The following is a 23,508-nucleotide window of genomic DNA, read 5'->3' as shown; positions in this document are numbered from 1 at the left end:
TTTGGGTTAACTCCTGGGTATTGCAACCAGCAATTTTACCTAAAGTCTTCACTGCACACAAGACACTGTGGTTAAACCAACAGTGGTGTTGCAGAAACTGCTTGAATGGCCTTTTGCACTCCTGCAATCCCCATGGGTCACGTTGTCCTGGTCCTGCCCCTTCTCCTGTTTCTCAGAGCAGTACAGTGTAAGCAGATGTACACCACTCACAAGGAGCGCTACACTGCTCCCCAAATCTACCAACCCCCCAGCCAACCCCACAAATCCTCGCCAAGATTGAACGGCAAAGAACAGAAGCGTATACGCCATCTCCGACTCCCAGGCTGTGGACCCAAGTGTGGGGTCCAGTACAGTCCAGGGGTCGAGTCGGGTCCAGCGTGAAGCTCGGGGAATCAAACATCACTCCAGATCCACTTAAGGTTTTTTTTTTATTTCATGCACAAAGAAAACAAAATGTAGTACCAACTACAAACATGTATATATTTTTTTTTAAATAACAAAAGTTGAATAAACATAACCTTCCCTTGCAAACAGCCTACTGGCTCCTTCAACTTCTCTTTCCAACAGGTTACTTTGCCAGTCATCATTCACTAAACAAATGCAATTTGCAAGACTAGTATTGTCATTTTACAATTTTTTCCTTTTTCCTTCTTCAACGAAGCACCTTTTTCCATGGTAGTGGCTGCCTGCGACACAAAAGAGTTTTATACACCTTTTATTTAGCATCGTGGACAGCAGAGCACTCCAAACCCAAGGGGCTCTGCAGAGCTCCTCAGGATGCGGCCCTGGGACAGGAGCAGAACAGAGACGGCGTCTTCCGTTCCAGAAGGGGGGTGGGGATGTACAGGGAAACGGCGCATAAAAGCCACATTCCACCCCCATAGCAATACAAATCTTAAAATCGGCAGATTGCCCGTCGACATGTTCAGGGTCACTTAATCCTACTTTTAACATAACTCGTTTCCAAACCACTGAAAAAGAATTAAGCCCTTTTCGGAGTCAGAAAACGGGCATTTTAACGGTTTTTGATGATGCTGCATGACATTCTTATAGGTCAGAGGTACAATCCTCCAAGCTCCTTACAGAGTGCACACAGGGCTGTGATTATTCTGGAGGAGCCTTTCCACAGCCCTGGAGTTGTACCTGAGGAGCGCCAGTCACTTCTTGGGGGAGAGATCCTTGGCCTGGTGGGCCTGCAGCACGGCCACAGCCTCCTCCACCTGGCAGAGACAGGCGATTAGAGCCAGGTCCCACCTGACCAGCCCAAGGTCTGCAGCTCACAAAGCACATGAAATATACAGATCCCCAGACACGAGGTACTGACCCAGGAAAGACACTAATTGCGTTTGAATCTCTAGTCATTCTCCCAGTACAAAACACCCCAGGCCCCAGCCTTGCAGAAAGTTTAGTCAGCCGCCATGCAGGGCTTTGCGCAGGCATCCATCCGAGCCTCTTCTCCACATGCCAGGAGCTTGCAACAGCATGCCCTGGTAGCGGGCTCCAGGCAGGAGACGGAAGCTTCACTATCCAACTGTGTAGACTGACTGAACAGGCACTGAGCTGCCCTCGACATCGGAAACCACCACCATCCGGCCATTTTATGGATTTTAAGTAAGCAGTACCATCATGAACATCTCATTCCTGAAAATGTTTTTTTTAATATATGGCATAGTACCCATGTGTCTGACAACTTCCCCTCCGAATTCCATCTGCGCACACGCTGTCCTCGTACGAGAGGAGCGCCGAGGCGCCCGCCGGCTCACCTTGGACTGCAGGGACTCGGGGGACTCCAGCATGTGCAGCAGCTCCGAGTTGTCGATCTCCAGCAGCATCCCGGTGATCTTGCCGGCCAGCGTGGGGTGCATGGCCTGGATCAGCGGGTACAGACGCTCCCCTGCCGCCGGCAAGAGGAGTGGTGACCCACGGAGCCCGCGCCGCCACGAGCCGCCGCGCCAGGGCAGAGCGGCCGCGCAGACTTACCCAGCAGCTGCTTCTGCTCCATGAGGGGGGCGGCGGCCAGCATGGAGGCAGTGAGGGGCTCCTGTCCTCTCACCACAACCGCCGGCTCCATCACCTGCTGCACAACACAGGTTCAGCCCCCCCGCCGGCCTGAGACCCCGGCACGCGTCGCCTGCCCCCCGGCGCCTGCCAGTCTACCTGCTGCACTGGGACCTGACCCGGCATGGCGATGACGTGCTGCACGTTCCTCACCCCGGCGGAGTACTTGTACTGGCTCACCCCTCTGACGATGGCGCTGGACAGGGGCGCGCGGCCGTTGGTCGTCTGGGTGCCGATGTTGGCTGGAGAACGAAAGGTGTGCAGGAGTCGCAGATCAGCCCAGTGTTCCTAAACTCCAGTCACTGATACTCCTCCCCCATCTGGCCCCAGCACTTGCACTGGCATACGGTATATTCCCTGGTGTATAAACCCCCCCGATTTCAAATTAAATGACGCAGAGTTTCCAATCCACACTGCGAAGATTTCTGAAGAACTGCAGCAGAGATTTATCTAAACAACTGAACAAAGCACATTCAAAGGAGGTCATTAACATGAGCCTTGATTAACAAAGATGGAAACGAGGGAAGCCATTCGATTACAAGTCCTTACATTCAAATATACATCACTTTTCAGTCCATCTAGCTTGCTTGGCAGCTAGTAGCCGATTGATCCTAGGACCTCATCCAGCTCTTTCTCGAAAGAAGCCAGGGTATTGGCTTCAACAGCACAGCCATATAACTTCTCAAGTGCCTCTTCTCAGCTTTTCCACATCATTTTTACTTGTCTCGACCCGGTTCATGTTTCAATGATTCTGAAAAGGTCTACTGGATTGACTGGGTCAGTGCCTCTGAGGAGTCAGAACACTTGAATGGGGGCAGCCTCAGTCTTCCCTGTTCAAGACTAAAGAAGTCCAGCTCTTTAAGCCGGTTTGTGCTGCACATTGCTTAACACTGGGGAATGAAGCTGGCTGCTCTGCTCCAGACTGCTCTCTGCTTCCAGAACAAGCAGCTCTTTTTGTAACACTGGCACCAAACTCATAAACAGTAATCCTAAATGGGTTCTTCCTACTGTATTGTATACTTTTAAAAATTGTATCTGGCAACTATAAATTATACTTGCTTCTGCGACTTGTATGCAATATTCCACAGAACACTCTTCCCACATCGCACATCATCTGGCAGTATAGGAAGTGCCCAGAGCTCCCCCAGATACATCAAGACTTGTGCTACAGCCCTCAAGGCAGTCTTGCTTTCAAGCAGCCTGGCACAGGGGTGCTCAGGCAGACGACTGCGACACGGACAGGGGCGGGGCAGCGTGTGGCCGCAACCCTTCGCAGTCTGCCTACCCATCCTCTGCGTGTTGCTCAGGACACGCGGCGCCTGCGTGGAGGCCTGGCGCATAGTGCTGATGGGCGTGGAGGGGCGCCGGGGAGGGGCCGGCCTCAACAGCTGGGTCGGGTAAGGCCCTGGGGCTGGCAGGGAGAGGCAGAGAAAAACATGACAGACACACACACACACACACACACCTGCAGGAGTGTCTTACCAACTACAGTCCCCTGCTTTGTTAGGGGATTTCTCCTTCCAAGGGATTCCCCCCCACCCCCGAAGTGCTACCCCCACCTGGGCGACACACAATAGCCCCACTGCACAGCAGACTGGGGACAGGGGTGATACACTGCATCACCAGGTGAATGAGCCCAGACTATTCAAACAGAGGGTTTTAGCCAAGACACCAGGGCTAACAACCCTTTCGTGGCTGAGTAACCAGAATCGGATTAACCCGTCATCCAAAGGACAGCAACTCCTATAGCACAGCTTCCCCGGTCACCAAACTGGAGAGCTGGCTCGGAACTTGTAATGCAGAGTGGATGAGCTCCAGACACTGGTCTTCCTTACAGTAGTGGTAATCCCAGGAGTGACCAAGCTGACTGACTGGCCGTGCCAGATGAAGCTACAAGAAGCCAACCCTGCTGTTTTGGGCATCACGTTTAAAGTACTAGATTCTTCTATGAAAACTCACGTCTTGAGAACTTCACCCCACAAGTCCTGAATCAAAAGTCGCTTGTTAGATCAGGATCACGAAGCCTGCCCAAATGCAGCTCTGATCAGACTTACTGACCAGCTAAGTTTAAAACAAACAGCTCTAGTCTACCATGTTGAACATTTCTTCCAACGTTGGACCACGAACGCGGCCAAGTATCCCACCCGGGATTCCTGGGGGACCTACCCTGTGGTCTGGGGGGCTGGGTGGTCCAGCGAGGGGCTGCACGGATCGAGGCCACTGTGTTGGGGGCATAGAAAGAGCGGCCCTGGGGCTGCAGGGAAAGAAGAGAAAGATCTTTAGGGAAAGACCCAGCTGTTCCATTGAAGAAGGTTCAGACAATATGCTACGGCCCAGGATTAACATGTGGATTGATATGCATTGCTTAAAAACAAATCAGTGCTTAGGATGGTTAAAAAAAAAAAAGACATCCTACTTGCACTGTTGCAGACAAAATCCAGAGTCACCTAGATGTACAATATGGTGCAGACAGCAGTATCCTTTGAACACACAGGCAGACATGACCTCCTCAGATGAGTAACCTTCTTGTTATCAGTGGAGGTCTTACCTGTGGAACAGCAGGCACGAAGTACCCTGAAGACTGCTGGTAAGACCCTATGATCGGGCCTGGCATGGCCCGAACACTTGCCAGCCTCTGCATGTACTGGTTGGTCAAGATGGCCTTCCTCTCCTCCTTCCTCTGGGCCAGCGCCACGTACAGCGGCTTGGTGCTCACGATGCGGCCGTTCATCTCCGTCACAGCCTTCGTCGCCTCTTCAGGGGACGAAAAGCACACGAAGCCGAAGCCTTTACTCTTGCCCCCATCGGTCATCACCTGAGGGGGGGGGACAGCACAGCGCCATGGTCACTGATGGTGAAACCTGACTGGGCTTGCAATGCATCCTCTACAGACACAGGCTCTCATCCCACGTTCTCTGCATTCCAGCTCAGAGGCTCTGCAAGCTCCCCATTCTCTAGCTAGCTCAAGGAGGCTGCTTCAGCATCACGAAATCAGAGGCATGCAAGGAGAGAGCTTTGTAGAACAGACAGTTTCCACCTTGGCACTGGTGATGGTCCCGTAAGGCGCGAACTCTTTCCTCAGCCTCTCATCGTCGATGCCATCATCCAGGTTCTTGACATACAGGTTGACACCCTGCGAAAGACAAGGACGGAGCAGCAGTGGCGTGAAACACCTTTCAGTACTGCTCTACACCATTTTCAGTGTCAACTGCCCCAAGCAAAGTGTGCACGTACAGTACGGAGACAGGAGTTGGGAATGGAAAAAAGCACCTAACTTTCAAGATCCCTACCCCTAGCTCAAGATCAAGCCACACATGATCTACTGCTCAGGTGACAGCCATGCCAAGTCTGACAAGCGGAGGCTCTGTGCCTAAGGGGGCAGTTCTGGAAAACCGTGCAGCTCGTGCGCGTCCCTCCTGCACTGTACCTGGTACCGGTGGATTCGCTCTTGTTTAATTTGCTCAAACTTGCGTTTCAGCTCGCCCTGCCGCTCCAGCCTCTTCTGGGCCCTGCCGACGTAAATAACCCGCCCGTTCAGCTCCTTCCCATTCATCTCCTCCACGGCCTGAGGAAGAGGAGGAGGAAGACCAGTTCTTTAGACAGAGCATAGCAGACCTCCAGTCATGGAGGTCCACCACACGCCTGCAGATTCTCAACACTCTAACCCCAATCCTGCTGCTGCAGATGAAAACTACATCAATTAGTTCCTTTATGTTTTAAAAATATTATGGACTGCAACTGGACAAGTCACTTTGTTAAAAGGGCTTCTTAGTGGACTTGTTGGTGCAATTTCACTTGGTTCCATGAGCCCAGCCTTCAGTGCTCAGATCTGCGACAGTTGCTTCCATATCGCAAAAATGAAACCCTAACTCCGAATCAGTCTCCCCATAGGAACAACACTACACATGAGGGGTTGGCTGATGAACTATGGCAGGATATTCTGTTTTCACTAGAATAACAGAATTGTCTCAATTACAGGCACACTATACTCATGGAGACATAGGAAGGATTTTTAAAACTACCAGCAGTTCTGTGCAATGTGTTTACTCAAAGCCATACAAGTTGCAAGAAACTAGTTTATCACACAAGAGCTGTGCAGGAAGACATCATTCAACACACAAACAAGAGTGACGAAGCAGGGCCTGGCTCCGACCTTCTGCGCGTCCTCGTGGTTCTCGTAGTTCACAAACCCGAAGCCCCGGGACCGTCCCCGCTCGTCCACCATCACACGCACGCTGAGCGTCTTGCCTGGGGGGAGGGGAGGTTGAGGACACACGCAGAGACCCCCCCTGAGAGTTTCCCAGACGGACCGCCTGACCCCGGCGCTCACACCACACTTCTGCTCACTCACACAAACCCTCCTGAAGCTGGACCTTCTGCTGAGCCGAGAGAGCAGGCTCATGTTTTAGAAGACTGCCATCGAGTCCGTATGAGAATCTGTTTCAGGACTCCGGGAATTCACAGATTATTTGACTTCGAAGGCCTAGTCGTGTAGGATAAACACCTTTACACAAGTCAAAAGAGTATAGCCTATTATAAACTAGTAGGTCTAGTAAATTGCTCCTGTAATTGGTTTCTCTATGTCTTGCACCTGGAGAGCAATGCAAGCAGAGGTGTTCTGAGAAGCACAGAACCACACCAGGGTTGCACAAGCTTTCAGGTCCCAGTGTCTCACCTCACTCCAGCTGCCAACAGAAGACTCCATGAGCACTTGTCTCACCGTATTCCGAAAAGACCTCTCTCAGCTTGTTGTCGTCGAAGTCCTCTCCGAAGTTCTTGATGTACACGTTGGTGAATTCCATCGCCTTCGCACCAAACTCCGCCTCCCTCTCCTTTCGGGATTTGAAATGGCCAACAAAACTGCACAAACCCCCACCCACCCCCAAAACAGACAGTCACATTCTCTGCTGCAAGGCAAACATGCAGAACATAAGCGTCACCCATCACCAAGACATCAATGCTAGTAAAGAAATTCACAATAAATGGCTAGCTCCTTTTCAAACACATTCCTATCCAGCAACACCTATACAGAAACTCTGGTCCAGATCTGGTGCCCAGCTCACACCACTGGCTGAAAGCCTAGAGATCAGGACAAAGGGAGTATCACTTACGAGGACACAAACCCCACAGCGTCTCAAAGCAAGGCTGCCCTTTCCCAATACCTACACTTTGCGATCATTGAGCAGCATCCCGTTCATCGTTTCAATGGCCCGGTTTGCTGCCTCGTGCGTTTCAAAGTGAACAAAACCATAACCCTTGGAGCCATTCTCATCACATACGACCTGCAAAAAACAAGAAAATTGGGGATTCAAGACGGCACCAGTCTCCAGCCACAAAGAAATGAATGGATATTAAAATACAGCTGCACATAAACAAGCACTTACAGGAACAGTTTAACTATTTGACTAGTTTTGCAGTCCCAGCAACTCAAGATGGAGGCACTAGAGAAAAAGATGCTCAGATACATTTCTGAGCTAATTTCCAGCCCACTTCCCTATGCGGCTGGTTCTGACCGAAATTAATCTGGGAGTCTCTGACACAGGGCAGAGGGGAGAGGGATGTTGTACCTTGCAGGAGAGGATGTTGCCGAAAGCAGAGAAGGTGTCATACAAGGCCTTGTTGTCAATGGACTCGTCCATGTTCTTGATGAAGATGTTGCCCACTCCTGACTTGCGCAGCCCGGGGTCGCGCTGAGACCACATGATCCTGATTGGCCGGCCCTTGATGACCTCATAATTCATGGTGTCCAGCGCACACTCAGCTGAGAACGAGAGGACAGGACTTCAGCAAAGCCCTGAGCCACTTGGGTTCACTGAGGCTGAAAACGTCCCCGCGTGGAGAATTTTCTCATTGAAACATCTGCCCCTGGACTGCGCCTCCTCTGAAATCTGGGATAATCTGAAAGCGCCTGCACCCATCGCAAGGGAACACCTTAGTGACGGCAAAAACCGCAGCTATATTGACTGGGAGCAGGAATGGAACAGCAGCTCTGCCAACACTGCTTTGAGCTCAAGCATCTTGCCACATGGGTGCTGCAGGGTCCACACACCACACTCATCAGACCAATAACATCCAAGCTGAGGAGTACATTAAAGACCTACTTGACTCTGCTTGGACTCAAAATCCTTTGACAGGGTAACCGAGACTCAGGACCAGGAGGCCCCTGTAATGTCATTATGCCCGACGCGCTGCGTCACTCTACTTTTCGCCAAGGGCAGTGGCCCAGCTCTCGCATACTGACCCAGCTGTGAGCACTAAAGCAGCTTAAGGCTGCAGGAGAGGAGCTAAGCAGGGATCAGAACCCTGGATCCCCAGCACTCCGTGGGACAGCCCTCAGCAGGGGCCTTCCTCTTCCTCTGGCAAGCCAGGCAAACACACTTCGCTGCAGCAAGGGCTCTGCAAGAGGCGTTTACAGAAGGTGAAAAAAACCCTACCCATTACAAGTTTACTCTAAACGGCAACAACTGAAATTCTGAAAATTAGCCATTGAGCTTTACTGACAACACTTAATTCTTAATTCGCCAACACTTAATTCTTAATTCCCAGCGTCTCTTGCAGAGCTGGTGTTATGGCGGAAACGCTCACAGATGCTTTGAGCAACAGACCAACTTGCCGAGTGTTTAACAAGCCCCACACCACCAGCACCACAGATTCACAGCTTCAGTCACCATCCTTCACGATGATCCTCACTCCCCTGCCCACAGCGCTGACCCTGCAGGGAGCCAGCAGAGCCTCAGCCCCAACACAGATCGCCCCCCAACCCCCAAACATCCCAACACTCCAGCCCCCCCCATCTCCTCTGTCTGCACCCCAGCCTCACAATACCCCCCACACCCCCATCTCCTCTGTCTGCACCCCAGCCTCACAGCACCCCCATCCCCTCTGTCTGCACCCCTGCCTCACAGGACCCCCACACCCCCATCCCCTCTGTCTGCACCCCAGCCTCACAGCAACCCAACACTCTAGTCCCCTCTGTCTGCACCCCAGCCTCACACCACCCCAGTCCCCTCTGTCTGCACCCCAGCCTCACAGCACCCCAGTCTCCTCTGTCTGCACCCCAGCCTCACAGCACCCCAGTCTCCTCTGTCTGCACCCCAACACCTCAGTCCCTTCTGTCTGTACCCCAGCCTCACAGCACCCCAACACTCCTACCCTCTCTGTCTGCACCCCAGCCTCCTGTCCCTCACCGTCGGCGGGCTGCTGGAAGTTGATGTACGCGTATCCCAGGGACCTGCGGGTGATGATGTCTCGGCACACCCGGATGGACATTATGGGCCCAGCGGGGGAGAACTTCTGGTACAGCATGGCCTCCGTAACGTCGGGGTGCAGGTCCCCCACGTACAGAGAGGCCAGGGGGTATGCGGGCCCGCTGCTGTTCATCAGGAGCTCGCTGGGGAGGGACAGAGAGAGGGTACCGCCACTGCACACACTCACCAGCCTGTGGGTTTCTATCGCTCACAAACATGATAGAAGAGCTCAAATGTGCTATTCGGGTCTGTGAAGTGCGAATACTGGACAAACTACTGTCAGCCACAAAACACTTTGCCCCAGATAAGCCACACCCACCGTAAACGCTGAGCAACAGGTGATTTTTTTTTAATGAGATAGAAGGCTTTTTATTTTACTTTTATATGATCCCAAATAGATTAGTTAATCTGAGAATTTCCTTTACGCAAGCACATCAAAAGCCCATTTTGTACAATTGTTCTGGCGACCGCTTACTCCAAAATATCGCCCGACCCTGCTCAAGACACCGCGAAGAACTTACGAAAACTAAAATAAAAAAAAAGTTAGCACGGCCGCCGAGACGGGAACAAACGAGTAGAACTGGGTTTTAAACCGGATCCCTGTGGCGCCATTTCCCTCCAACAGCGTCGCGCGCGGCACCCATCAGCCGTGCTCATTCTTATCTGGCGGCCCGGGCCCCCAGCAGACCAACGCGGCCACAGCCGAGCAGAGCGATTTACAGGGCGGGCTTCGAAGCGAACCCTTTGCGTTTCCAAGTAATGGGCGGAAAACGAAGCCCTCAAAATTGTGAAGAAAATAAAACTGCGTGAGCTGTTTTATAAATAAAACAAAAAAGCTCTTACCTGAGTTAGCAATGGGGGTGGGGTGTCTTAAAATGTTTGTTCACGCACAGACCTCTTTCTTTAAATGTCTTTTTAAAGCCCCAAGTCGCCGTGGCTCGGCCAGGAATCGGCGGGCCGGAAGGTCAGGTGTTTTTAAAGGCTTTGCTCAGGCCGCACCCCCGGGCGGGCAATCGGATAGGGAACGAGTTAAAAATACCCGCACAGATAGATAAACACGGGTAACTATGTAGTGAGTTTAAGCGAGTTATTTACATATATATGGGCCACCACATTGCTGTGAGATGGTACCTTTGGGCAAGTCATGACGTTTAAATACGTGCTGGCCTTTAAATACCGAAATTAAATAAAGATGTATCTGTAAGAGTATGATCTTTATTTTTGTTACCAAGTTTTAATTCATACATCCTCCAAGTGTGTCATTGATCTCGACTGATAAAGCTGTAAATTTTAGGCCGAACCAACTAAAGCCTATTATATAGAATAGGACGAGATGTTCATTAATTATTGTTGTAATGCCCTTTGTGAGGTGTGTACTTAGGAGATACAAAGGGTGTTAAGTATGTTCGAACCTACGATATTGAATATTCCTTAGTCTTGTTTGTCAAAAAAGATAAAATAAATCCCATAACGAAAAAAAACATTATCATATCTTCTTGATAAAGGATATGTAAAAAGAAATGGTTTGCACTTCTAATATGCCCAAAGAAGAATCCTTAAAGGCTAGAAAAGCACTTAAATTTCCTTTGTGAATTGGATGGAGAAATTAACTTCTGCATTGTAGTGTGATCTTTGTTTATCGGAACAGTGTTGGCTCTCAGCTCTTAACAAGAGCCTTGTTTTGCTTTGGTTGTTCTGTCAACAAGAGTAGAATTAAGCACTCTAGAAAGGACCCTGAACTTGGCACGATATTGGTGTAAAATGAAATTGTTCAATGTGGTTCAGTGACAGCCAGCTTACACAAACAGTACCAGTTCCTGTCAAAAGCTCAGCCATTTAATGCAGGGAATGTTTCATTAGTTTAGAGTGCGTGCAGATCAAACTCTTCTGTGAACAGAGACGTGAGGTATTGAGAGGGTCAGGCAGTGTGAGCAACTATATTCTGACACTGGCATGGACATGTTCCCCATCAGTACATTGTCTTTTACAATTGTATGAAGCAAAAAAAACTTGTCCATCTAGGTCAAAAGCTAGGCAAGGCTGAACCTGATTATTACTGGAATGCAAGGGAAAAAAAGGTTTGCTACTCTAGGTGGACCAGAAAGCAGTGTTCTTGAAGTGTCTGCACAGTTCTCCAACGTGACCTGGACTCACTTGGTCATCGAAGATCCATTGAAATTGCACATAAAAGGCAGGGGTGTTACCCTTAGCGTCCTGACCGAATTCCACTTTGGGTTTGTGCAATCGGACCTACTTAAAAAGTAGTCTCACTCCTCCCGTAAGTCCACTGTGCAGTGGTGCTGCTGGTGCAGAATGGTCTCCATGTCTCACTCAGGTGGGGTTGTAAATATAATAATGGGATAATGCAGGTCCCCTCATCTATTTGAAGTAACAAGTAATAGGTTTATTCCAAGCTGTTGTGTTCTTTCTTCTCTTTTCAGCAGGAATAAACCTATTGCTCCATTGCAGCCTACGCATGCTGACGCAGCTCCCCACCTGATCTATTTGAAGTATACAAGTATCCTTTACGCTTTCACTCCTTTTAGGGTGAAAAGTATTATATGAATACAATGAATTATTAAAAACAAGAATCCCAAAAATGAATTTACCACTTATTTCTACTGAAAATAACTTATTTACTACCTTGTCAACTGAAGTCACAGTATAATTTTACTTTTTAAAGGTCACTTCAAATGGCAAGTGTTGCTTTGAACTTTCAAGTTTGTTACAAACACCACCTTCCTAACATAGAACAAAAACCATTTCACCACATGTATGCATTCCAATAGCCACCCCTGATGTCCTCCTTACATCATTGAGTTCTACCTTGTCCAACATGTACCAACCAGGCTGCTTGACAGGTTCACAGCTTGCAAATGTTGATGAACAAATCTGGCCAATACTCACATTCTCACGGCCTGGACAGACTTCTGTTCTGCATTACCCTGCGTTTCCAGGCTGCTCACGGTTAACACTGTTGCCTTCCGATCCCAGTGGTGTGCAAGATTTAAAATGTTTGGAAACCATTGACCTAGATTGCCAAGCAGCTAGTGGTTCTTGTGTGGATATTTATTTTATAACCCAGTTTCCTCTGAGCTGCCTGAAGCTTGGTTGTGCTCACATTAAGTCAGTGACTTTGACATACAGTAGTCCTTTTCTCTCATTATGCTTCCCAAGAAAGTACCGCTACCATTTAAGTAGACAGTCAGGGTCAGGAGAGTTGTAGATTCCATCCATGACCTGTTTTCTCTTGTAGTCTCAACGACTGAAGGATACCCCACCAGAGAATTTTTCATCTATTTAGCAAATGATGTTCTTATTGATTCTTAATTTGACAATTGTTAATTTTACACCCAAAAAAACAGTATGTCTTATCTGACATTCTGCAGTAAACACTCAGTGCCAGTACTGTTATTGTGCAATTTCTCTTCATTACACAAATGAAATGGATTTTATTACCCTTCACATATTAGGTACAAACCTAAACAGGAAACAGGATATAGACATCTAAAGCCCTAGGCCAAAGTTTTTAAAACACCTAACCGGAGAAAGATAAGCTTTTTTTTTTTTTTAAGTGTGGCAGTTTTTTTTAAACAGAAAAGCAGGAAAATTCTGAACTGATAAAACTTTTATTTCACTTTAAATTGTCTTTTACACTTTCCTGATTATTACATGTAAGGTGAAACTAGAACTGTTTTAAAAGACATACACAAATCTAGTATTACGTCAATAACCAGGTATAATTTTTTTTAGTTTTTCTTTTTTTAAGCTATACTAAATTTTCACAACCACGTGCGCGCTAGGCGATAAAACCGTCACAGAAGCAAACTTTAGGCAGAATACTGGTCAGTAAAAACAAAGCAAGTAGAGATACCAGATATACAGACAGGCTCGGTTCCACATTCACTACTGCATTTATCAAGCGTAGAATATTAACTGCCATTTGTTCAGCTAGAAGGGAGATTTTATTCAGTGCATGAAACATTGTCTTCAGCAAGACAGACTGACAGACAGATGAATTCTACACCTATATGGAATGTTATGGTAGTGGCTGTGTATTGTGACACTGAATTAATTCAGCTTAATCTTTCACTTCAATCACAGATCTTAAATCTACTCCAACCCCACAGTTCAGAGCTACCAGGTGCCTATTGGGCAACACCTGTCCTCTGTCCCAGTGCTAACAGGTCAGTCCTCTCAGAACCACAGATATCAGCAGTGGTCAAACAACGGGTACCATTCCCAAGCCTCCAAGCCACCAGGTTTCCGGAAACTTCAGGTCTACGATTAGTTAGCACAGGTTATTATAACAGGCTTTTCTAGCATTTTCACGTACTGCTGTTCAGAGCACAGAAAGTCATTTTAGTCAGTTTGAACTGTCAGCTTAAGGGTAGGCTTCAGAAACGCCAACTGGAACAAATTAAAAGCAATGGCTTTAAGGTGGTTCAATGCAAGCACGTTCACAACATTATGATGTAACATCTTCTTTAAAATAAAAGTTTAAATTTACATTTTAGGTTTCACTGAAAAAAGCTATCGTTATGCAAGGAAAAAAGGGAAAAGTCACAACATGAGGTTTGCTGTACTGATACCAAACAGCACCTTTATGTTCATTTTACCTGGACAGTGCAGTAAGAGAATACTTTTGTTCAAAGGCAGCCAATTTTCAACAAATGTTATGAAGGAATGTTTTTAAAAAACCCGAACATATCTGGAATGGAAACATTGGGTCCCTTTATGTTTTTATGCAAAATAAAATTGTGAACATGATTACATAGCAATATGCACATTAGTCAGTGTCACAATACAGCCTATCAATCCATTCTGTATGAGCCGACAGCAGAATTGTACGGTTTCCCAAACACAGCACCACACGGCCTTCTGCATTTTACAGACCAGAATTACTAATTTACATATATATACACAAACATATATATATGTGATGGGAAAAAACAAAACTAAGCGTCACAGTGTTTGGTGAAAATAAACTGCCAGTTTAATAACCTTAGAATAAAACCTGCAAATGCCATGACAGATTACACTATAAAAGTTAACAATAACAAAAAATGATGTATACTATAATGCACAATTTGCTGGGTGAAAGAACATAAGATTAAAAATAAAAAATGGAACTGACGAAACTGGAGAGGGTGGGGAAGTGGGGTGGGCAAACAGAAAAAAACAGGAAAATATCCTCACTGCTAGACCTGGTGCTAATTCACAAAAACAAGAGACTGTGAGCCTGCTATTAACTGAATGTTACCCTGTCACCTCTGAGCTATTTGAGGAGGGCACAAATGCTAGGTCAGGTACAATTCTTGCTGCTTGTCATACAGAAGGGGGATCCTGATGGAGCAGGGTACGTATGGGCTGAATGTGTGTAAGATAGAGTGTGGGTGGATTAACAGTGAAGTGCAATGCCATTAGTTTTCCCCGTCTCCAGCATCTGCTTCGTCGCCCTGGTTTTCTGATGTCCACAGCTATAAAGAGAGAGGAGACGAATTTAAATATCCCAGATCAGTGCAGAACTAAGCAAAATCACAGAGTCCCGTTGACTAAAATCCTGCAATTCACCCCAGTCTTGTGCATGATGTTTGAAACGTATAAAGACCAATATGAACGTCAGTAATGTCTGTGCTATCATACACAGAAGACCAGCATTCATAACTCGGTGCTCATTTCTCTGAGGTATGACTCAGACTTGCTAAACCCAGGATCAATTCCATCCGTTTCAAAGTCAAAAGGGGCATCAATTCAGATCGGAAACCAACCCAAATACGTTCCCAAAACCAAAAGAACCATTAGTATAACAGTACATTCAGAAAACTATCCCCAAAACCGGACCCCAAATCACAATTTTGAAGCCAGTGATGGGAAATGTGTTTGATTCAGAAAAGGGGAGGATCAGAACCTTCGCAATCTTTGCTTAAAAAAGCCTGGAGAGCCCCACAATCACATTAGGCTGGGGATTCAGATTGCAGATATCATGGGTGAGCAATTTTAAAATGAAGAAACTAAGATCAATATCAGTGCAGAAAAGGTCTCACAGGAATCTGATAACAGGACGTCTGTATGAAGAATGAAGAGGATGAGAAGGCCTGCTGTCCGAGCTGTGAATGTCATTCAGGCAAAAATGGAAAGGTTCTCAGGAAACTTTCCCTCTGGTTTTTTTTTTAAAGACTTACGTTCCTTATAAGCATGCAACCTTCAAAATATTAATTTCAAGGTTTAAGGACGAAGCACACCACAAGGAAGGCAGCTTGTGTGCTGCATGCCTTTAACCCTCTGCATCTTCTTTACATTCACAGCACTTGCACATCTTGTGCCCGTTTCTTTCCTGCAGACCTCATTGACAACTTACAGTGAGGTTGTCCCTTAGTAGCTGCATGATCAGCGTGCTGTCTTTGTAGGAGTCCTCGTTCAAGGTGTCGAGCTCAGCGATTGCTTCATCAAAAGCCTGGAATGAGAAAGGGATTAAAGAAAAGGACTGTTATACACCTGGAAACACTCACGAATGCACGATCAGCACTTCTGCAACATCAAACGCTGATCCACACTGTTGGTAAATCGATTTGGCGAGACCGGAGAACTGAAGCTCAGCAAACTGGGAAAAAGGACCTGGCAGCTGATAACCGTTTGTCAGTTCTCTCTGACCATGGCACACCATCACTGTCAGCTGAAATCCAAGCTTCATCACTGAGCTATTCTGCAACAAGAGGTTTTAATGGTTTTCAAATTAAAACATTTGTAGTCCTGCTACAATATTCACACTGATAAAACATGTTTTTCAAAGATGCACCTGCTGATTTTGAAACCACCAACAAGAATGTTTTAAAAGCTGTGAAATAAAAGGAGAGGAGGGCTGCAAACACAGAAACCAGACCCTTCTGGGATCCACGAGGCACCTATGTAGGTGAACTACCCTGTATGAAACAATGGAAATCAGACCAATTTTTAATTGATAAGCACCAAGACCCATACCCTGCAAAAGGCATTTAAATTTTTCCACCATCTAAATGCAGAACAAGATCGCCCAAGTCTGTTCATACCAATGCATATTTAAAACACAGATAGTTATTCAAATCAACACCCCACCCACACAAATGCTTTACGCATTCCTAGAAGCAGGACAAGTCAGACACTAATATGTAGTTGAACCAAGACTAAAACAGTTAAAAAAATGTGACCAAGCACACTAAAGGCACTCCAGCCTGTGCTGCAGGGGTGGAGAGTTACCGACAGTGACAATCCCAGTGTATTGATCGTCGGGAGCCTGCGCTGCAGCGGGGTGGCCTGGTCCCCTGTGTGAAAGTGCTGGCTAATGGAGCTCACCGTCTTTGCCAAGCTGCAGGCCTGCTCAGGGGAGTTGAGAATTTCGTAGTAGAAGACAGAGAAGTTGAGAGCCAGGCCCAGTCTGATGGGGTGCGTCGGCTGCATCTCCTTCTTGCTGATTTCAAAAGCCTCCTGGTAGGCCTGCTGGGAATTCTCAACTGTGGCTTCAGTGAAAGAGAGGGAGAATTTATACCACAACTTTTAACCTAAAGCCACAGAAATCTTACACCCTAGATATCTTAATGCTTTCTTAAAAATCAGAATTTCTACCATTAAATCAAATATAAAAACTTTATATATATTATATAAATATATATATATAATATACAATTTTCAATATTTAAATACTGATAATGCTAAATTAAAGAAAGAAAAGAACGACCTACGCACAACCAATTATTAAAATCAAAATAAACTTCAAAATAAAATACTGCAAACTAGAATATTTAGTGTTAACTGAATCCAAAAGATTATCAAGATTACCATTTACAGCAAACTGCATAACAAAGAAATTATTTTTTTTACTATTAATAAGTTATTTAGCTCTGATGCCTGTTTGAGCCGCTCTCCTATGAAATAAGTGTTTACACTCTCCTGCCTCTGAGGATACTTTAATATTACTAACTCTTCTTAGAGTCACCGGATGCCACTTCAGACAGGTATCTGTAATAGTCTCCTTTCATTTTCAGGTAGAAGACCTTGCTTTCTGCCTGAGTCGCATTGGCAATGAGGTACTTATCAAGAAGTCCCTGGAAAAAAGAGAAAACCGGGTATTAAAAAAATGAATTACTTATAAAAATGAGCAATGAAGTATAGGTTACCACTTTCATAACCTTATTAAAAGGAAAAAATAAAACCAAACAACAATCCAGGGTATATGTAAGACAATAGGTTAGCTTGCTCAGACCGAGCCTCTCCCACATGTTTTTCAAAACTTAGGCGGTGGGGAAGGCAGTCTAAAACACTTTCATACCCAAGAGATCTTTACCATTTATTCACGGCTTTAGGCGTGCACTTACTCAAACACATGGCAGAACTAAGGAGGCCCAAACCTCCTCCCATTTAAACACCCCAGCTCTGCACAGCCTTTTCTGCACACCCCTATCCGAGACAGCATGAGGGGAAGGAGGGATTCGAAACAGAGGTGGGACGCTGAGACCGAGACGCTGCAAGCCCTTTGAAAGCGAGCTACCCCGTTCTCAAGGCCACAGAACGGAGCCCGAAGTGCGGAAACTCACCAGCACGTCGTTGCAAATGTCCTGCAGCTCAGCCTCGATCTTCTCGCGGTACTCGCGCGCCATCTGCTGCTTCTTCTCGTTGCCCTCGGTCTTCTGCTCGATACTGGAGATGACGCGCCAGGAGGAGCGGCGGGCGCCCACCACGTTCTTGTAGGCCACGGACAGCAGGTTGCGCTCTTCGTTGGAGAGCTCGTGGCCCTGCTCCGTCACCGCCTTCATCGCTGCCGCCATGTCGTCATAGCGCTCGGCCTGCTCGGCCAGCTTAGCCTTCTGTACCAGGTCGCTCTTATCCATTTTCAAGAGGCTGCAGAGAGACGGGAGACAGCTGAGGACCGGCTGCACGACCCCGCCCCCCAGGCCCTGAACCCCCCGCGAGCTGGCGCTGCTGAAGAGGCACCCAGCACTTCCCCACCCCTGAAACTCTGAGAGCGAACGGAAACCCCTCATTTTTAAAGATGGCTTAAAGCAAAAATAAAAATAAAGGCAGGACAGGCAACACAGAAGGGAGGGTGAAGGTGATGATAATGGTAAATACTTGGTATTAGAGATTCAAGGAAACACTTAGAAAAGGAATACAAAACCCGAATTTCAAAATTAACATAAATCATATTACTAAAGAGATCGATATCCCCGTAACAACGACGAACAAGCTTGAATAAAAACCTATTTTCACTGTCCAGAGCTACCCTCTTTCACCCCCAAAACCTAACGAGAACGTCCTATCAGACCGCAATCCCCGAGGAAGGAACTGAACACAGGCAGCCTCTGCCCAGCCTTGAGTGGTGCCAACAATACTGCAATCACTACCCTAATGCGACACCATCAGTGACGCTTTAGCCACTGGGTTCTATACAACAGCACACATTATAAAATGCACTCAAGGATTTCTCTACTTTGCCAGTTCAGTGAGGACTACACTGTTCAAATACCGGTAGGATAAACATTCCCATTTGGGCCTGCTTTGATAGAGATCTAAGAGGGCCTCATGAGATAATTGACCCACAATGTAATTTGCCCTGCCCATCCACTTTCAGCCCACTTGTCCTTGCAAGGCTTGTGGTGCAACTCATCAACCTAAGGTCTCATGTTCTATAAAATCATATTCCTCCTGAACCCTAATTTGATCTATTGGAATTTTTACCACGTCTGACTTAAACCTTAAGAGGGAAAAACCTGCAATAGTCTCTTCCTTTGAACATCCACGAACAGCCCCCGTGCAGTATGATGAACACAAAGGCCAGGTCTGAAGGGCCACATTCAGCCAGGTTCTGGCCAGGACAGCCCAGCCGCCCGGCCCTCTGGGCACCTGCTCCAGTGAGCTCGGCTCAGGCCCACATGGCCTGGAGCAGAGTCACTCCCTGCAGCGCCACCTCTCCAAGCTCTGGCTGTCAAATGACAGACAGGGGCGGTGTCGTCTCTTGGACGGTTTCCGATACTCACCCCCCAGCTGGCAGTGAGATTTCCATACTGCCCCTTTCCATACCTACCTTATCCCATTCCACAGCAGGGAACAACTTCTCTATGACCTGAGCGAGTTTAGCCCTCACCTAAGCACAGAGCCTTCTGGTCTGTGCTCCTACTTATTTGATCTTTTTAAGACATCAAGGTACATCAGGGGCATAATGTGGCCATTTAAAAAGCAAAAGCATGTACTGATATCTCCATGCTGGTAGCTCACAGCTGAGGGATTTGCATTAGGCCTTAAAGTCATAGGCTTTCATAGCCAGAAATGTTAGAAAAGGATATGCATTCCAACCCTGTGTGAAACTTGAGAACTTCACCTCCCCAGGTATCATCACCTTTTTTGTGTTACTTGCTGACTTTTGAAATCAGTCTGTCAGTAGAAACTGTTTTTGCCTCCGACTAAACAAACACAGAGGCAACATATTTCAGACTCCCCAAAGGTTTGTGTGTCCCTACGTGAAAACGGCATGTTTTGAGATATGTTTGCAATCTTGAGGACAATCCTATCAGGGCGATTCCGTGCTCATAACCAGCACGAAATCAGATACGCGTTCCGATATTTATGCGATGACAGACTATTGTCAAGGAACCGCACTGCCGGGTACCAGGAAGCACTCGGCGGTTCTCGTCACGCTGTCTCTGTCGTGAGCAGCCCGGCTACGGCAGCGACCCACCACTCCCTGCCCGACTCCACCCGGTCCACTAGGTGTGACGACTGCCGCTCCCACCCCGGGCCGATCCACCGCAGGTCTCAAGAAAAATGACTAGAACACAAAAACACGCGAACCGAAATCGGCGAGAAGCTCCCACACGGCAAACGACCGGTTTAAAAACGTCCGAGTCTGAAATGAAAAGCCCGCATCGCGCTACAGATGTACAACGAAACCTGACGTGAAGACACCATCATACGTTTAGGAATAAACGGCACACTAGGCGCAGAAAATACCTGCCTTGTATTATTTAAAAGTGGATTTCATTGGAAATTTGTCAATATCGCTGCTGCAGCAACTTAACAACTCCTCCATTTTATTTACCTGCATAATCAACAGCTCGTATTTCATTTGCCTACAAAATCATTCAGAATCGGGGTGCTTACACCATACTTACAAATTCAGGTCAAATAAAAGAACGGCTAACTATCGTGCTACCAGGAAACAGCCGTCCAAAAAGCCCGTTGTTCAATACCGACTCGATTTCCTCAGCCCCGTCGTGTCATCCTAATCCGTACCGGCGCTCAAAAACACACCTACACCATCTCTGCACCGTCGCTCTGCGGTATCGCGCCGCAATCGAGAGATTTTGAGGCTGGGAAGCAGCCCCTGGGCGGCGTGGAGGCCAGGCGGTGCAGGACGGTGGCCGGTTTATAGATATCAATGGCATTTTTATTGTTGTTCATCAGCCGCACAGGCCCGGCCTTTCCTGTACTGCTCCGATAAATACCCCAGGCGGCGAGAAATATCCAAGCCAGGACACTCGTCTGCTAGGGGAAAGCGCATGATACGACGATTCCCGGCCTGACCTGGTTATCTATGCGATAACACCCGTCTCTTCCATTTAAAAAATCATTTTTTCTCAACCCTTGAATCTGGGCGCTATTCATCACACGGCCTAAGTCCTTGCTCCGAGCCCAAACCACAATAGGCACCTTCCGCTAGAGACCGTCATTCCACCCATCATTTATGGTTTGTGAATCCCAATACCTCGCCCTCGACACATAAAAGCGTCCTAAATTCGTTCCTGTGCTGATAAACTCACATTATTAATGTAATTTTAGTCCTGCTTTTATCTCTAGGCGACGAGAGTCTCTCTCTCCGTCCTCCGTCTCGCTGTTCGGGATCTTCAGGGCAGTACCACTTCCGCTTGCACCGGCACTTCCGCTTCCTCTAAACCCCGCCCCTCCCCCCACCAGTAACCTTGGTTACCGCAGTACGGGGTCTCTCTGGCACTTTTTCAGGGTCATTTCGTCACAAGAACCATGGCAACCTCAGGTGTGACGTAAGTTATCACCATGGCTACCGTTACTAGGAGGAGCATCGGCCCAGTGCGAGTGGCGGTCATTGAAACATCGCCGCTCTCTTAACTGTATATAGACAATGTTTGATGTTTTCTGCTGTTGCTACAGTATTGGCCTCAATACTATGGGAGTCGTAACTGATCTCAGTATTCTTTTCCAGTGTGGAAAAGCAGCTTTGTGTGGGTGTCCAAAATTGTTCCAAAATCAATGAAAAAGGGGCAAGACAGAAGTGTATACTATTGACTTGCATGCACCAGCCTGATTCTGATATAGTTCCATCCACCGTTTGGTGTTTTCAATAAGGAGGCAATTAGAATTTATCATGTCAGAACTGCTACTGCGTGCTAACGCAGAACTAGCGTCGCGATCAGATGAAATGGCGGTACCCGAGGTGGAAAAGCTCTGCCGCAGGAATAGCGCAGCCAGTGTGGAGCCGAGTGAGCCCACAGCCGCGGCCCTGCAGAGCCCAGAGCTCCGGGCTAGTCGCAGGACTGCGCCCTCCGCAGGCGGAGCCCGGTGAGCGTGCCGGAGCCCGACGAGCCCTTCAGCAGCACTGAAGAATAACACAAAGAACGATGAGTGTGCGACCAACACGGATACAGAAATATTTCATTAGTGGTCCCAGCTTTTTATCAAAGCAAAATAGAAATAAAACAGTAAATAGAATTATATTGTATGATACACGCATGAACATGTTTGATCAATTTAGGAGAAAATAAACTTTAAAACAAATGCCAGGCATTGTTATATTCCCTTAGTTGTAACAGTTGAGCAAGCCAAGTTCAGCACAGAGTAGTGGTCTTTTTAAGAATAATTGAGGACAACAGCGACCAGAGAAGATCACAGCAATAAATAGTGAAGAGCGAAGAAGGACTTTCCTGCCCTGCCAGGGAGGATGACCTGCGACACGGGCTCAGAGGTGCCGGAGTCCAGAAACAATGACGTCACAGCGAAGGCAGGCGCAGCTCCGCACCAGGGAGAGCGCTCATCCCTGCACCCAGAGAAACACCTGGCCTGCACAGCATACTGCCATAAAAACAGTTCTGTAACAGAATGCAACACGAATCACACCGTATACAGTGAGAGCAAAGACCAGCGACTCTGCCCTCTCTGATTTCAAACAGGACTGATTTTCGTTCCTCCTTTCGCAACACTAATTATCACAATATGTCACCTCGGGCCCGAGAGTGAAGCAGCGAAATCCAACCGGCTTGCAGTTCTCCCTAGTAGCCACCAGATGGGGTACAGAAACAGCACACATGCTCTCACAAGATGTTTGGTGGATATGTGCATTTCCTTTGAATTCTCGCTTAATTCTGCAAATTCCAAAATAAAACTCTAATTTGATTTTGCTTCGAAACTGGATTACAGGGGTGGGGTGACTTTCTTGTGGCCGGTAGCCTATACTGCGCCTGGCCGTTGTGGAGGGCTTCGCTCTGCAGTTTCTGGCTGGGGGCACAGAGGCTGCTGAGGTAGGCCCTGCTCGGTATCCTGGTCTCATGGTCTCCTGGCCAGCTGTCAACACACAGTCTGTGTTCTCGAACCGTGAGCAATCTAAGCCCAGTGGATCTCCTGCATGGAAGATGTGACAGGAGAGAGCATATAGCCACAGAAGAGCTCTCAAATACAGTAAAAGCAATGTTTTTTCAGCCTTCATAAGATAACAGTATAGTCTATAGCAATATTATGCAAAGGAGAACAGGATTTTGATGGTACTCATAATATGTTTCAAGTATAATTTAAAATCTCACCAAAGGATAAGACTATATTATTTGGAGTAAACTCAAGATTATGAAGTGATGATCTTTAAAATTAGCACCCTGATGCAAACTAATGAAAAGTCTGATACACCTATATTTTATTATCCTCATAGCATTTATATAAGCCAAATCACTATTGTTTGAGTATCTGAGTTACATGTAAGGTAAGATTGATTGTCATCAGCATAGAAATGTTATCCATTGCCATAATTTATAGATTTGTTCTCTAAAGTAACATATAAATGACAAACAAGAGAGGTCCCAGTAAAGACCCCTGTGGTACACCAGGACCAACAACTGTTTTGCCAGACATACAATGACCAAGTGATGAAAAGGAATTCTACTGCAGAGACCAGACTCAAAGCACCATTGCACAACTTTGGCAACAGCAGGCA

The 23,508-nt window shown here is 47.2% G+C and overlaps 2 protein-coding genes across 5 annotated transcripts; both read right to left on the bottom strand.

Annotated features, from left to right (window-relative positions):
* Positions 1 to 409: 409 nt before the first annotated feature.
* pabpc1l (poly(A) binding protein, cytoplasmic 1-like) lies at positions 410 to 10,329 on the bottom strand. 4 transcript variants are annotated; one of them, XM_088607959.1, is made up of 16 exons: positions 10,149 to 10,329; positions 9,246 to 9,448; positions 7,626 to 7,819; positions 7,225 to 7,340; positions 6,779 to 6,918; positions 6,212 to 6,306; positions 5,486 to 5,623; positions 5,096 to 5,191; positions 4,607 to 4,873; positions 4,225 to 4,312; positions 3,344 to 3,469; positions 2,158 to 2,300; positions 1,981 to 2,074; positions 1,764 to 1,894; positions 1,144 to 1,220; positions 410 to 686 (listed from the first exon to the last, which is right to left on the bottom strand). In XM_088607959.1, exons 2-15 carry the CDS (start codon positions 9,436 to 9,438, stop codon positions 1,158 to 1,160), a joined length of 1,884 nt encoding a protein of 627 aa, XP_088464085.1. In that variant the 5' UTR covers positions 9,439 to 9,448; positions 10,149 to 10,329; the 3' UTR covers positions 410 to 686; positions 1,144 to 1,157. The 4 variants fall into 4 exon arrangements, with proteins under 4 accessions (XP_088464085.1, XP_088464082.1, XP_088464083.1 ...); XM_088607956.1 differs by having other exon boundaries at positions 1,981 to 2,077; positions 10,149 to 10,328; XM_088607957.1 differs by lacking the exon at positions 10,149 to 10,329 and adding an exon at positions 9,827 to 9,935 and having other exon boundaries at positions 1,981 to 2,077.
* A 2,586-nt stretch (positions 10,330 to 12,915) lies between these two features.
* ywhaba (tyrosine 3-monooxygenase/tryptophan 5-monooxygenase activation protein, beta polypeptide a) lies at positions 12,916 to 21,253 on the bottom strand. The gene is made up of 6 exons (XM_088607955.1): positions 21,095 to 21,253; positions 17,876 to 18,179; positions 17,263 to 17,386; positions 16,638 to 16,801; positions 15,667 to 15,762; positions 12,916 to 14,785 (listed from the first exon to the last, which is right to left on the bottom strand). The coding sequence occupies exons 2-6, from the start codon at positions 18,167 to 18,169 to the stop codon at positions 14,729 to 14,731; spliced, it is 735 nt and encodes a 244-aa protein (XP_088464081.1). The 5' UTR covers positions 18,170 to 18,179; positions 21,095 to 21,253; the 3' UTR covers positions 12,916 to 14,728.
* Positions 21,254 to 23,508: the final 2,255 nt, after the last annotated feature.

Source organism: Lepisosteus platostomus, chromosome 15 (assembly GCF_059453375.1).
Source record: "Lepisosteus platostomus isolate fLepPlt1 chromosome 15, fLepPlt1.hap1, whole genome shotgun sequence".
In the NCBI taxonomy this organism is placed as follows: Eukaryota; Metazoa; Chordata; class Actinopteri; order Semionotiformes; family Lepisosteidae; genus Lepisosteus; species Lepisosteus platostomus.
Note: the sequence above shows the minus strand (reverse complement) of the source record. Positions and strands in the feature narration are given on the sequence as shown.